The sequence below is a fragment of the Ruditapes philippinarum genome, unplaced genomic scaffold (assembly GCF_026571515.1).
Source record: "Ruditapes philippinarum isolate M1 unplaced genomic scaffold, ASM2657151v2 ctg400_1_1_1_1, whole genome shotgun sequence".
In the NCBI taxonomy this organism is placed as follows: Eukaryota; Metazoa; Mollusca; class Bivalvia; order Venerida; family Veneridae; genus Ruditapes; species Ruditapes philippinarum.
Window position 1 is genome coordinate 227,973 of NW_026857630.1, and position 16,507 is coordinate 244,479.

Genomic DNA, 16,507 nt, shown 5'->3' on the forward strand with positions numbered 1-16,507 from the left:
TCACAAAATCTTATCATTCTGATGTCTTCGCTTTTAGTAAAATGGCATTCTAATGTACTTAAAGAATACAAACATTATACATGTACTTGTATTTTTTGATATATGAATGTTTATTCCAGATTTATTCTGAAGTATTGCACAAATTAACAAAATAATAAATCAATAAATAAATGAACTTTTACAGAAAATGTTTATATATTAATCACAATTTTTGTGTATATTTTTCATCCTTGATTTAGTCTATACTAATACAATATTTTTCTTTGCACTTTAATTGTCATTAGGAATAAAAAAACAAAATAATGGTTCATAAAAATATTCATTCACTGAATGTTTGAACGCTACTCTGTAGCAGGCAACAAAAAAATGCCCACTGATGTTTACATGTAATTATAAACAAATCTGAATTAATGTCAACAGGTATACAATTTGTACTTTCAGTTTCTACAACCATAGTAATTACTAAGTATATAAATAATGTACTGTCTACTTTTATATTTATAAATTTACTAAATTCAGGCAGACTTTTACTCAATATTTTGGAATAAACTTAAACAACAACTCCCATCTTAAAATTACTACATGTATTTGTTTACATGTTTAGTTTCTTAGCGTAGGTTAAAACAAAAAACTATTCGTTCTGTGTACTATTGTGTTTGAGGTCCTTATCCAAAGACAGAAAGGCAGAGAAGATGACTTGTGTTGTATTTTGAAAAACAAAGGGCCATAATTTCACCAAATATGTTTAAATCGCAAAACACTGACAACATGCCCAAGGACACTTTATGACAAAGCTTCTGAAAAGTTTTATTCAAAATCCCTTGAGAAATGTGATGAAATTGTTTATTAAATTGTTCATGCCTGCCTGTCCACTTGCCAACATACCCCATTTAATAAAAGAACTTTTAATTTACATAAAATAAACATTATATCACAAACAAAACAATTCTGTTTAATAAAATTAGAATGGATATCACATTGAAATAACTTCTTTTTTCAAATTTTCAATTTTTTCTTTTCACTTTGAACATGATCTTCTTTTACTTGGTCAGTCTCTGTTTTGGGATCTAAAGTATGCTCAACTCCACCAGTTATTGACTGGCTTTCACCTGTTTTGGACATTATTGATTGGTCAACTCCCTCAGGTTTTGACTGACTTTCACCTGTTTTGGACATTTCTGATTGGTCAACTCCACCAGTTATTGACTGGCTTTCATCTGTTTTGGACATTTCTGATTGGTCAACTCCCTCAGTGTTTGATTGGCTTTTACCTATATTGGACGCTTCTAATTGGTGAATTCCCTCAGATTTTGACTGACTTTCCTCTGTATTGGACAATTCTGATTGGTCAACTCCCTCAGGTTTTGATTGGCTTTCACTTGTATTAGACAATTCTGATTGGTCTATTTCCTGAGAGCTTCCTGAATCTTCTTTCTCAGAGAATTCTGACAGAGTGTTGCCATCTGCTATCTGTGCTTCAGAATCATCAACATAAATAATGTCTTCAGGATTAGGAGCTTTTGGTAAAAATTCTTCATCAGGTAAAATCTTTTTAAATACCTTTCTAGCCTACAATGAAATATAGAATTTGGTGTTAAGGTGAATGAATTGGGAAGTAGTTTAAAGAGAGTTTCTAAAGAAGCTTTCTACTTAACCCTTTCATGTCTTCGGGTGTATCAACAATGTGAATGTAAATATGACAAAAGTAAAATACATGTACTGTGCTCTTTAAAAAGATGTTTAAACAATATTAATCTGGTGTGTATGATATCTAGCTTTTATATGATTTCTTCTTTCCGAGAACTTAAATCACCAAGAAAATCTTAAAAAGTAAAGCTTCAAATGTAGCTACAGTGTACTTTGAAACCATAAGGAAATGACATAAAAATATTTTGTTAAAATAATATCAAGAATAACTGATAATAATAAAGATTTATCTAATGATAATAGAAATAGATACACATTTTACTTTAAATTATCATAAAAAGACTAGACAACAAAATTTAACTGTTTAAACATGTCAACTCAAACATAATCCAAAACAGGAAACTTTATCTAGCCTCCCTCATTTTTAAATCAACTTATCCCTATTCTATATTTTTAGCAATTTACTGATACATCATGATGCTAGGTTCAGAGCAAGTTTTTCATAGTATCACTCAATAATATGTTTTAAGGAAAACTAAGGTGAAAAAAAAGCTGGAAAATGTACCTGAAGTACCGGTGTATCAATGTCTATTTCAATACCAGGCCCTGACATGAGGATAACATTGTCTGGAATGATGCTACTGCCCTGAACTTCTGACATATCAGTTTGTGTGAAGTAAAGTGACCATATCATAGCTGGTTTGTTCTCGTGCTTGTTTTCCTCTACATACAAAATAATAGTAGTGTTCAACCATATATTCATATCTACATGTATTACAGATAGAGCCAACTAAAATGTAATATGTCCACATTGCTTTGAAACTTGTATTAAATATATAAAACCTGAATGGAAGGACCTATAATGAAATAATTAGTTATTAATGATTGTATTACCAACTAAACTTACCATGTGAAAATAATGTATTGATAGCAAAATTAAGATCATCTTTAGGTAATACATCATCTTTACTTTTCCTTGATAAATGGTACACAACTAGAAATGAGAAAAAATTATAAATAATATATATTCATAAAGCACACAAGAAAACACATCACAGTGAATGTTCTAAGACCTTGTCAAATAACAGTTAGCATTGCAAAAATACACAAATTAATTCAACACTATAACTAATGAAACTTGAACACAAAATGTTCCATTATTTAACTTGCCAATATGCATTAAAAAAACCATTAAAATGGAATTATGCTTCCCATGGAAATATCATTTGTACCTGAAAACAGAATAGCGAGGCAATAGCATGAAAATACAATACAAAGAAATAAAGAAAACAGTTATGTGAATTTGAACTTACAGACACCAGGTGGAGCAGCCAAACTAGATGGCGGAAGTTCTAGTATAGTAATTGGTCTATCACCATCATCTGGACATGGCAGGTTCATCAGTGATAATTGCTGAAATATAAAACTCGCCATTCTTATTTCATCATTATAATAATGTAACAAAATGATAATAACAGATATAAAATGCCACATTATAAAGGAAATACAAGATGTTATAGCTAGACAACAACCTTTTAAATTTTAATTTTGTTACATTTCATTATACAGAACATGAATTTTCGTTTCTACAAACAACATGCATTTATAACCACTTGCAGAGAATACAAATATTTCTTTACAAAGGATCCAGGACTAACACGGAATTTCTTCTCGAGATAAGATAACGATTAATCGTAACTTGAATACAGAACACATGTATACCTCTTGTTGACTTGTGGTCAGCAGTGGAGTCTCTGTCATAATAATTCCTCTAGATATCTTCCTTCTGAAATACAAATCTAATGCTGTATATTCACACATGTACACTGTCCACTTTAAGATGCTAAATCTAAAATATCTATGTAAATTGTAATATGAACCAAGGTGAGCTAAAATTTGAATGATTTGTACCATTGTACAATATGTCTTGAGTTAATGCAATAAAAGCAAACTTAGTTAAAAACTTGTTAAAAACATACCATCATTTTTTTTAAAGTGAAGATGGTCCAAAATTCACCCTTAGGTCATGTTTGTCAATTTTAAAATTTTTATCTTTGGCTATTTATCTACCTATCATTATCCATGTAGAATCATTGGCTTAGTTACTAGCAACAATCATTATAGTGCCACTGAATTTTACTGCCCTTTCAATTACCATTTTACACCTGCTGACACAATGCAAGGTATTTTCTTGTCAAAGAAATTAGCATTAAATTAAGCACTATTATAAAAGGATTCAAATCTGGGACCTCTTGATCAAATCACAGGACATCTGATACCTACTTTGTATTGATATGATGTTTCAATCTATATCAAGTAACCATTTTACCTTCAGTTTAGTGATTACCTGTTATGTTTCTGATCTAAGTAATTTTCTGGTGCATAGCTACCTTCCATAATGAGCCACCTGAAATAACGTCATGATCAATGTTACAAGGTAACACAACATCATAGATATGCACATACATAGGACATTTAAATAACTATGTGAAGGGCCTGATTGGTCAAGTTGTTACTAGTTTTTTTTTTTGAATCACTTGATCATCACCACTGTAGGTTTGAAAAAGAAATGCTGTCAAGGAGTTTTGATTCTAACCAGCAAATAAGTTATCCAGCTAGCTTGCAGAAGATTTGAGATTCTACTCAGATATTATTTCCTTCCCCAGAGAAGCTAGAAAGACATACAACATTAACAGAGTCAATTTATCTAAGAACCAAACAAATTAATTAAATCATTAAAAGCAAAGAAGATTCATTATTTAGGTATATGTATAGCATAGGACTTGTTTTAAGACTGGTGATATACTAGTTTACAAGATTAAGATCCTTAAAACTGTTCTTCTTTTTTATATCTGGTGACTTAAAAAATTGTCCTATTAGTTCAACATAAAAGAGCATCAGTTCGACAGACACACTAATGCTACATAATAATTCTATGTTGTTTCAGAGTATACTATAGTAATGACACTGGATCCTACCATATCAATAGCTCACCCTCAACCTTTGGTTCAGTTCAGCTAATAAATTATTGCTGAAGCCTTTAAATTGACAATGCAGCAATAGTGACAGAAGTAAATTAGTAGGGCATGTAAAATTAGGCTATGATGTAATAATATAAAAGTGATAAATAATAAACAAATAATAAAAATAATTATCAAAACTTACTTGCATTTAATTTTATGTCCTTCTGTGGTTATCACTCCACAACACCTATATATAACAAAAACATTAATCTATGTGAGTAATTTGATTATCAAAATCAGGAACATTTTCCATGTGAGCATAAAGTAAAGCAACCATTACATTTTCATATATAAAAATATGGCTGATTAAATTTACTTTTGTACAATAATTTCTCTATTAACTAACTTTTGTGAGATCATGTCAATATACCATGATGTTGTTTTTGCACAAATAGAAATCTGGTACATCCAACATCCAAACCTGAAACTGGTTTGATCTTGGAAATCTATGTGTTTTCATATATGATCACATAACAGAATGATGACATTTTGAAGACAATATTATCAAGATTTATTTCATTTATAAAAATAATACAATGATTCTCCTCAAAATACATTGTCACTATAAATATTGGCTATCAAGAAAAATAAAATTACTTATTTTCTGAATCAATGACAATGGAAGATGCTGTCATTCTGAGGCAATACACACCACCAAACACTGCACACATTCTGTAAATTAATATATGTAACATATTAAAATGTGTTTTCTTTTAAATGCAAATAAATATCGTACTTTCATAATTTTAATAAAATGTGTATAGATATCAAAATTCAGGACATAAATGCTATAGCTTCTGTAAACTTACTTGCATATGAGCTTTATAACTAATTTTGAATGACTTAAAGTGTAAAGGCATTTCAGGGACAAAGAAAGTACAGGGGTCAGAACTCCAGGGCTAAAATTAGGGAACCGAGATTCCAGGCCTAAAACCAGGGAAGAGACATTCTAAAAACCAGTCAACCAGTCATATTGACAGACACTTGAGGGTTAAGGTCAATCTGGTGGGGATACTACAGGCTGGACAAATGCTAAAGAGTTAGAGTCATTTAGGTGGGCATACAATCAAAGGTTGACTTTATTTAGCAAATCTGTCCAGTTGATAGACACTGCAGAGTTAAAGTCAAACAAGCTAAATATACGCATTATTTATTTACCTGCAGAAGCTCTGTGGAAGTTCCCCACTTCCATACAGTGACCATAGAAATGCTGTGTTACCATAGCGACCAAGTGACTGTAAAAACTTCTTTGTCTTTTCTAATCCCTTCAATTATATTGATATAATCATAATACAAAGCAAATAGAAAGGAACAATGTAGATATTGCTAATTCATGCCTGTACAACTTGATACATAATTCTGTATATATTATAGCATGTTCCTTCTGCTGGTTAATTTCTGGATACCAAAGAAACAACTCCCTATTAGTTATAAGGTACTATTAGTTATAAGGTAGATCAAGGACATTTTCTGACATATCTGATTACATGCTATATTGTACATATTTTTTTTAAAAAATTGCCTGCTTTAACCCTTTCAGAGGCCATAAAAAATTATGGGATCAGGCAAATTTAAGAAAACCCCTTTTGCTAAACTACTAGCAAACAGATAAGAAACTGTTGAAGAACAAGTAATTCAGGAAGTCGAAAAACCTCACAAAAAACTCGAAATTTCGAGTAAAAAATTGGAATCATCTGATGATTGGAGTCTACTAAAATTTTTGTTTCTGTTTCATAATTTTCAACATTACATCTTAATGATAGACCAGTCGTGCTTAATATCTGTAAGCCTAAATGTTCGCCAATTATTTTCAGTTTTATATGCTGCAGTGACATCAACCTTTTAGATAATTCACTATAAAAACAACAAATAAAGACAAAGAGCTAGCAATGTTTGGAGCCTACAGTTCTGTGAACCAATAAGTACTTGAGCAGACATTGTTTATGATGTCCATAAAGCATTACAAACATGTATTTACCTCTTTTGTGGTCATAGATTCAGTTGCCATGGCAATGGAGTGTTGAATATAATGTTTGATAGTTGGAGTGAGCTTCTTGTGGGATAAAAAATCTGAGAATGGTTTCTCTAGAAAATCTGAAAAAGTATAATTACAAATTATTTACTGTGAACCTGTGGTAACTCTATGTTCACTGACAAACTTCAAATTTTCATTGTGATATCCCAAAAAAATGATCATGAATTATTACAGAAATGAAAGCTGGACAAATCCATCAAAGAAATTTACCAGGTACTATGAAATATATGATGTCCATTTAAGATATTTTGATGAATTACAAATTCTCCTGCAGTTATTATGTGTAGTTTTAGTAACAATACAATGCATTTCTGTTGTATTCAAAAGTTTTTAATACAGTGAAATCACACTGGTTTTTTTTCTGTTAACCTATCAAATCCAGATAGAACTAGTATAAAGTATGTAATAAAACAATATGATATATTGATGACACCTCCTAATTCTTCAGGTTTGTTCTCATACTGTAGACAATACTGAAGGAATTTCATCAACATTCTCTTTTCCAACATGCTCACTTTCTTACTGCTGAACACATCTGCTCTAGAACATGGTACCTGTAGTATAAACATTCTATTTGTTATGTATCTTTTAGTTAAAATGAAAATTTTCAATGAATACCTTCACTGTTTGTCGAGACAGAAAGTGCATGCTTAATCTTACAAAGGAATTCATAATAATACAAAACAAAAGCTATCGGTAGGACAGCATGCTCGACTATTCTAAGTGCTTGATAGTAAAAGAACCTTGATAATGTAAAAATTTCTAAGTTTACAAAAGGGCCAATTTTTTCTTTAAATCCATGTTACAGTTACAGGCCTTGGACAGAGTCCTATTTTGCTCTCAAAGAAGTGTATAAAATTTCAACTTGTTCCAAAGCCAGATGTCAATGGAATATGAAAATATGTAAGGTGGTATGCAAACTTTAATGTAAATTTTAAGTCGAAAAATGGGCAATATTCTATAGAGTTTTCTCCTCTTGTTTACAGATTAATGGTATGATGGTGAACAAGTGTGCAAAGTTTCAAAGCCATATGTCAATGGACAATATTTGAGGTGTTACAAAAACTTTAACATAAGTGGTTATGCCGAAGCCCACGCCGATGCTGGGGTGACTACAATAGCTAACAAGAGCTGTCGGTAGGACAGCAACGCTCGACTATTCTTAGTGCTTGATAGTAAAAAAAATGCTTGATAGAATTACCTCTTCCTGTTTACAGGTTGGGGTCATGATGGTGAACAAGTGTGCAAAGTTTCAAAGCCATATGTCAATGGACTTTGAAAATATTTGAACTATTACAAAAACTTTAACGTAAATTCTAAGTCGAAAAAGGGGCATAATTCTGTCAAAATGCTTGATAGAGTTACCTCCTCCTGTTTACAGGTTGGGTTCATGATGGTGAACAAGTGTGCAAAGTTTCAAAGCCATATGTCAATGGACTTTGAAAATATTTGAACTATTACAAAAACTTTAACGTAAATTCTAAGTCGAAAAAAGGGCATAATTCTGTCAAAATGCTTGATAGAGTAACCTCCACCTGTTTCCAGGTTGGGGTTATGATGGTGAACAAGTGTGCAAAGTTTCAAAGCCATATGTCAATGGACTTTGAAAATATTTGAACTATTACAAAAACTTTAACGTAAATTCTAAGTCCAAAAAGGGGCAAAATTCTGTCAAAATGCTTGATAGAGTTACCTCCTCCTGTCTACAGGTTGGGGTCATGATGGTGAACAAGTGTGCAAAGTTTCAAAGCCATATGTCTATGGACTTTGAAAATATTTGAACTATTACAAAAACTTTAACATAAGTGGTTACGCCGACGCCGACGCGGACGCCGACGCTCGGGTGACTGCAATAGCTCTACTTATTCTTATCGAATAGTCGAGCTAAAAAGCGATAATTCATTAAATATCCACCTCAAAAGGTATCATCCTATGCCAGTTTCAAGCACTGAGAACCCAAAAGACAAATATGATATCAAAACTAAAACTTTAACCAGTGATTTTCGTGGCTCACAAAGAGCTGTTTTCAGTAAAACTTGCATGCAAAAATTCAACATTTGAAGACAATTTCAAAATCTACAAAGTGATATAATTCTGTCAAAACTTATTCTAGTAAATTAATCATATTGAATAAATTCTGAAACACTGGATTTTGGCCTGTAGAAATGTAGACTTACCCTCTCAAGATTTCCATTCATCAAAGTAATAACTTGAGTGATGGTTTTAAATTCACAATATTTGGCAATATCTGAAGATATCAATAATTCAACCATGTCTCCCACAGAGTATAGTACCTGAAGGAGGTAAAAAAAATTACATGCAACAATATGATGTATTATTGTTTACAAAGAAGTTATTGTACAAAATATGTCTTTCCTACTTTCATTAAACAAAACTGACTTGCCTTTATTATACAGAAAATGCTGTAACATATTTATACTAACAGATTTATAATGTACAAATGTACAAAATATTGAAATATACAGTATTTTTGGTGTAAAAATATCATGCCATATTTCACTGATCTTTTGAAAAAAAACTTCAATTTAACCAACAACTTGTGAGAAGAAAATTTATGCAAGACTATACAGTCCATGCGCCATTGTATGAAGTATTAGAATCTGTTAAATTGTCCTATTTTTTCTAACTGCAATGGTCTACAAAAAGGGAATAACTTATGGGGTACAAAATATTTTGTAAATTTCTTATTGAAATACTCTTATCACTTGAAAAAATAAACAAGTCAACTTCAGTTATAAAAGATGATTATTTTTATGATTATTTATTGTTCGTAAACTGGAATAATTTCATAAGACCTCAAAAACTAATGACAATTACATCTCAATTTGTTTAGCATAAGCTAAACAGACAGCAAGGACAGATGGTTCAAAAAAACCTTGGGTCCTAGAATCGCTGTTATTCAAATTAGTGACATAGAGAAAATTGTACTACTCATTTCCAGCTATCGCCCTATGTCACTCCTAATGTGGACATAGATATGTGTATTTAAAAAGAACTGTTTTCATACCTTTGGTGACAGGTCTAAATTAAACTTTCGCCATTCTTCTTTCAATCTCTTTGCTGTCCATCTCAATTTAGATTTACTATCCTGCCTTTCATTTAGCTTTTCTTCAGTTGCTTTATAATCCATATTTTTGCTTTCTCCACTATCTTGTTTACTTTCACTTAAGTTATCTTGTACATCTGTTTCAAGCTTTTCTAATCTTTTACTTTCATCATCGGTTAACTGAAGATTCTCTACTTGCTCTTTCATACTCTGAACTTCACTATCTATAGCACAATCAGCTTGTTTCTCCACAGAACTCTCCTGTTGATCAATCAATCTTGTGTCACATTTATCTATCTCAGCACATGTTTTATTATTAGTACCATCTCCACTTTCAGTATTTTTTGTATCATTTATATCACAGTGTTTGGGTGACTCATCAGTAAGTTTAGACCCAGCAACTTCACTTTCTTGTACATTATCATCTTCATCTGTATCCCTATAGAAACAATCAATACTTCTTAATTTTATATTGTCTCAGCAATTAAAAAAGATATTATACATGTATTCTTGTACAAAGATTACCTAAGTAATACAACAGAAACATATATACTGTTCTCTTAGGTAAAGCATTGTATGAGCTATGTATGTATGAATATAGACATTAAGGTACAATATAACAGATAAAATAAAGTTAACAAGTTATTTCTAAGCATACCATTTAGGGAAATGGTTTGCCTACAAATCAATGGTTTATGAGTTTGACTATCCCAGGTGATTCATATGTTTCCTGTGTTGAATAAGATAGAATGTCTAACAAAATTTGTTTACCATATTTAAATGTTGTTGAGACACTTATTAAAATCTTTATTTTACTGATAGCTAAAAATATGTGCAAATTCATCAGACAAGAAAGTTAAGTCTGAGATACTGAGATAACTCATTCAAAGTCTTATATATATAAGATAAAGATATATATAGTTTTCACGTTGTCTTAACTTGTCTACTGATACCTCAAATTAAACTTACGGAAGGTAGTTCTGGACTTGTGTATTAGAAAAGTTTGTGTTGTTTAGAGGTAATTCAATCAATGTTTCCCCCTCGTCTAGAAGACTACTCTCATCTAAAGATGGCCGTGCAATATCATTTTCTTTGGCTTCTTTTGTATCCTGTTTAAAATTAGTTTCAATTTCATGAAAACAATCTTTTATATCCATATTCCTGATTTAGTAAGAAATTATTATGATGCAATGTTACATGTTTCCTGCATGTACTTATTGCAAACACTTTTATCTTCATTTATCATTTCACTGGACTCATTTCATATCAGTTTATATGATATTGTAAGACATAGAGCACCCATTATATTAAAATATGTGCCTTGACAGAATAGTCTTCATTGTAAGTTATAGAAATGATTGGCCATTGTATTGTACCAAGATTCATGTTAAAAAGTGCAATTTAACTGTATATAACCAAGAATTATGTTGTATCAAATTACCATATGTTGCTGTGCCCATTTTTCTATGCCCTGTAGATTAAAAGATGCCCAATCCCCACTATAGTGATCATTCCTGAAAAAGAGTTATTTATACAAAAAAACATTTACAATGTATATAAACAAATCATGTTTAATAAGTTGATATAGTTTTTCAGAATTATATTCTTAACAAAGTTATATTTTTTATGTGTAACATATGCAAATGAAAGGAACACTGACAGTGTAACAATGTAGAAGAGTTGTGATGCCAAGCTATTTAGATTGCTAGAATACAAACACTTATCCTTTTGGTTAATCAATCAGTATTTTTTTTCTGTACATTATTTGTGTAACTTACTTGTCCAGATGAAGCACTGTCTGTCCTATCCTTGAACATGCAGCAGCAACAATACTTTCTGGCATACCTGTAAATTTATACATTGTTTTGTTTCATTTACTGTGCATACATGTTTAAACAGAATGTAGCCCTTGAATTTGATTTACCCCTTATGAATAATAAAGAAACATTTAAATTTAATTATTTCCAAAAAAGTTCAAAGGCTTGCTATTAAGAAGTTTTATTAAGTAAATCACTGCTTGATTATTATGACTATATAAACTTGTCACAAAAAAGGCACAGACCCTTCAGTAGTCCTGGAGATATCGGAACTTAATTATGCAAAAAACGAATCAGAGTTGGTACTTATACCACTCATGTTAGATAATCACAGAGAAGCAGATGAAGTTTCAATCCATTCCCTTCCATAGTTATGGAGATACCAGCTTACATGCAAAAACTTAACCAAGAATTTCTATAGTTATGGAGATACCAGCTTGCATGCAAAAACTTAACCAAGAATTTCTAAGTCAAAAAGGGGCATTTAATGCAAAAAAGCAATCAGAGTTATGGGACTGGTGCCAATAATGTCAGATAATCACAGAGAAGAAGCATGTGAAGTTTCAATCCATTCCCTTCAGTAGTTATAGAGATACCATGTTACAAAGAATTTCTTAGTCCAAAAAGGGGCATAAATATGCAAACAAGAAACATGGCAATGCCATGAAACCAGGTTTTCAATTATCACCATTGTAGATAAATATGTTGTATTTGAAATACAAATACAAGCAACAAACAATGTAACTATGTGCAATGTAAAACATGAATAATGTAGGAGGAATTGCCACAGAGGAAGTGTTCACTATAATTATATTCTGTATAAGGAAAAAAAACAAAGGGCCATAATTAAATAAAAAATTATTCAATCACAAAACTCCGACAATATGCGCCAGGGCACTGGATGACAAAGCTACTGTGAAAGTTTGAACAAAATCCGTTGAGAAATGTAGGAGTTCAGCACAGAAGAATTTTTTCACTATATATTCTGTATAAGGAAAAAAAACAATACAGAAAAAAAACAAAGGGCCATAATTAGGTCAAATATTATCCAATCACAAAACCCTGACAATATGCGCCAGGGCACTTGAGTACAAAGCCTCTGTGAAAGTTTGGTCAAAATCCATTGAGAAATGTAGGAACAGTTGGGCACAGAAGAAATTATTCACTATATATTCTATATAAGGAAAAAAAACAAAGGGCCATAATTAGGTCAAATATTATCCAATCACAAAACCCTGACAATATGCGCCAGGTCACTTGATGACAAAGCTTCTGTGAAAGTTTGGTCAAAATCTGTTGAAAAATGTAGGAGGAGTTGCGCACAGAAGAAATTGTTTACGCCAGCCCGTCCACCCATCCGCCCGCCCGCCGACATACCTCAATCTTATAACCAGTTTTTTCCTTCGGAAAACCTGGTTAAAAAGCAAATCAGAGTTATGGGACTTGTGCCAATCATGTGAGATAATCACAGAAAACAAGCGTCTGAAGTTTTAATCCATTACTGCATACATCCATTGTAGTTATTAACAGTGTATTTGTCACATGACATAAGCGGCAATGTCTTTATTTTGATGGTACATGTGTTTACTTTTCAATTAAAACCGTTATGTTAGGAATATTTTCACAAATAAACATGGAATTGATGTCGAAATGAAAAATCTTTAAAGGTATTGTAACAAATTTATTCAAATATGAATTGTAATACGATTTTAGACGATACAAAGCCTGCGCTAAAAATCCTGGCGCAAATTTTACCACAGAAAAGGTACTTCTTATGCTATACATAGAGGCAAGATATTGCCACGACACAAAATAGCACAATATCTGGTCTTGCAGTACAATTATATGGACTAACTTAGGTGGGAGGCGCCCGTATCAATTCAAATGAAATCAAATTAAAAGTAAATGAAAATTTCAAAAAAATATATAGTCTATACCTGATGAGTTGCGAAAAAATCCTTAGTTAACTGGGCGCCGCCATTTTGAAATCCTTTTGAGCTTAATATAGATATCAGAGCGCTTTTAATGAGCGTCTACATAATTCAGACTATTGCTAGCAGACGCTTGCTAAATCACACTTCCAGCGAAAGAATGATGTACAAAATCAAAAAATAAACATGCATTTCATTGATAACAACTATAGTAACGGTCATAAATATAAAAAGTTACTTTAACCTATCCTTTTTGATAAATTAGCACATTAAAAAATAACATTAAAACAACAAATGGATTAAAGATTAACATAAATGGCGGGCGGGATTTTCCAAATGCCAACGCATGCGCTGTGGTCATCCTTTACATTCGGAGATTTTCGGAATATTCCGAGCGTTCCAATGATAGGTTGAACATCACCAATTTATTTGTTTTGTTTACAGTACAAAATACCTGCATGCATTACTGATGAAGTGCAAGAAAGATCTGGTTTACATGTACACTAAACATATTATGCTAAAATCATAATTCATAATAGCTTTCTGCGCCATAGGTAGCACCTAATTTCATCATATTAGGCGGGGTATTCTTGTAGAGGAACAACCGCAACTTTTTGGCTTGATAATAATCAGCGAGGTGTTCAAGTGAAAATTGAAGCGGTGCAATAAATACTGAATTACACTTTTAAAAAGGAAAATGTAAAATAAAAAATAAACGATTATTTTAACCAACTTCCCTTTTCATAGACTATGGCAAATTTCATATTTGGTGTAAATATATTTTTTTTCTTCTTCTTTTTATTGAATTATGTTCCTTTTAAATATAGGGGCCTATACATGTAGTCTATACATGTAGTCTATAGCCAGGCAAGCGAAAGCTTAGCCTTTACCTTTACCTTCTCCTTCTTCTGAGCATTTATATGGCCTTAAGCTCCTCCTATACAGTATTATCAAGATAACTTCAGTCATTGTCACTTGTATTAAATCTTTGACTTTGCCAGCTCCGGTCGAGTAAAGTTTTAAATGTCAAAACACTTTCACTGAGATCTAAATTATTCCACTGGTCAATGCATCTAATAGGAAATGAATTTGACTTCCCCATATCTAAAAACAGTTTAACTGGAAATTAATGCTGTAAAATGTTGAATTATCACGGAGACCAATGATTTATTGTAGACTGGGAGCTGGAAAATTATCACAGATTCCGTCTGACTATTACTAATTTCTAATTATATCAACAAATGATATGATTAAAAAGACGCGAAATCATATGTCAAATCATTTTGTAAGAAAGACATCAATATATACTTTAAAAATAAATAAGTAATGACAAAAAGTCAATTCAATTGCTTTGAAATAAGTAGATAGATATTCAGAACAAGAGCTGTCAGTAGGACAGCACGCTCGACTATTCTAAGTGCTTGATAGTAAAAGAGCCTTGATAATGTTAAATTTTTTAAGTTCACAAAAGGGCTAATTTTTTTTTATAAATTCATGTTATAGGCCTTAGAGAGAGTCTAATTATACAGTATTGGCTTGACTATTCGGAAGGTAATGTCACAAGGGTGTTTTATTGAGTATAATAATACTAATTACCTATGAATACATAAATTTGACAGAAAAGGTACAAAGGCTTGTTATTAAGTAAATCACTGCTTTATTATTATGAATGCATAAAATTGTCCCAAAAAAAGGCACAAACCCTTCAGTAGATATTGAGATATCAGCTTACAAGCAAAACTTTACCATGAATTTCTAAGTTGAAAAAGGGGAGAAAAATCAGCCTTAATGCAAGATAGAATTATGGATCTTTGTCAGTGACCTACAATTATGACCCTAAATGCATATGTGAAGTTTTAAATAAATATCTTTAATAGTTATTGAGAGATATGTTAAAAACTTGCATGTAAACATTAACCAAGAGACTAAGTAGAAAAGGGGATATGAATCAGCCTTAATGCAAGATAGAAGTTATGGGAACTTGGTCAGTGACATTACAATTATGACCCTCCAATTATGGCCCTAAGTGCATGTGTAAAGTTTCAAGTAAATATCTTTGAAGACCTTTAACCTTTAACCAAAATTTCTAAAAAGTTTCAAAGGGGCAAATAATTCTGCAAATATTGCAGGCAGAGTTATGCAAATATTGCAAAACTGATGAACATTGTTACTATAAAAAAAAAGTATTTTAAATTTCAATTGAATATCTCAAGCAATAATTGAGATATTTGACTTTACAAAAAAAACTTTAACCAAAATTTCTAAGTTCCAAAGGGGCATAATTCTGTCAATATTGTAGGCAGAGTTATCCAACTTGTTCAATCTGATGTACCTTGTTACTATAAATAAGTATTGTAAGTTTTTCAATTGAATATCTCAAGCAATTATTGAATATTTGAACTTTACAAAAAACTTTAACCAAAATTTCTAAGTTAAAAAGGGGCATAATTCTGTCAATATTGAGGGCAGAGTTATCCAACTTGTCAATCTGATGTACCTTTTACTATAAATAAATTATTGTAAGTTTTCAATTGAATATCTCAAGCAATAATTGAGATATTTGACTTTACAAAAACTTTAACCAAAATTTTCTAAGTTAAAAAAGGGGCATAATTCTGTCAATATTGTAGGCAGAGTTATCCAACTTGTCAATCTGATGTACCTTGTTACTATAAATAAGTATTGTAAGTTTCAATTGAATATCTCAAGTAATAATTGAGATATTTGACTTTATAAAAAACTTTAACCAACGCAGACGCCGACGCAGACGCCGACGCCGACGCCGGGGCGACTACAATAGCTCTCATATTCTTCGAATAGTCGAGCTAAAAATGTACCTGTGCCGAGAACAATCACGTCAAATTCTTTTGACAAGTCGTCAGTCATCGCCATGTTTAGCATAAAAATACTATCCACATCTTCGAATTATCACAATCGTTGAATGAAATATACATAGGTAGAAATCAATTTATTTGTTCAATAATAAA

The 16,507-nt window shown here is 31.5% G+C and overlaps 1 protein-coding gene across 1 annotated transcript; it reads right to left on the reverse strand.

Moving 5' to 3' along the window:
* Positions 1-81: 81 nt before the first annotated feature.
* LOC132750404 (rab proteins geranylgeranyltransferase component A-like) lies at positions 82-16,490 on the reverse strand. Its single transcript, XM_060740371.1, has 17 exons — positions 16,358-16,490; positions 11,551-11,617; positions 11,214-11,286; positions 10,742-10,881; positions 9,734-10,211; positions 8,883-8,999; positions 7,139-7,259; positions 6,649-6,764; positions 5,829-5,935; positions 5,268-5,342; positions 4,813-4,857; positions 3,995-4,054; positions 3,370-3,433; positions 2,961-3,060; positions 2,555-2,641; positions 2,213-2,370; positions 82-1,569 (listed from the first exon to the last, which is right to left on the reverse strand). The coding sequence occupies exons 1-17, from the start codon at positions 16,419-16,421 to the stop codon at positions 997-999; spliced, it is 2,445 nt and encodes an 814-aa protein (XP_060596354.1). The 5' UTR covers positions 16,422-16,490; the 3' UTR covers positions 82-996.
* Between the last annotated feature and the right edge of the window lie 17 nt (positions 16,491-16,507).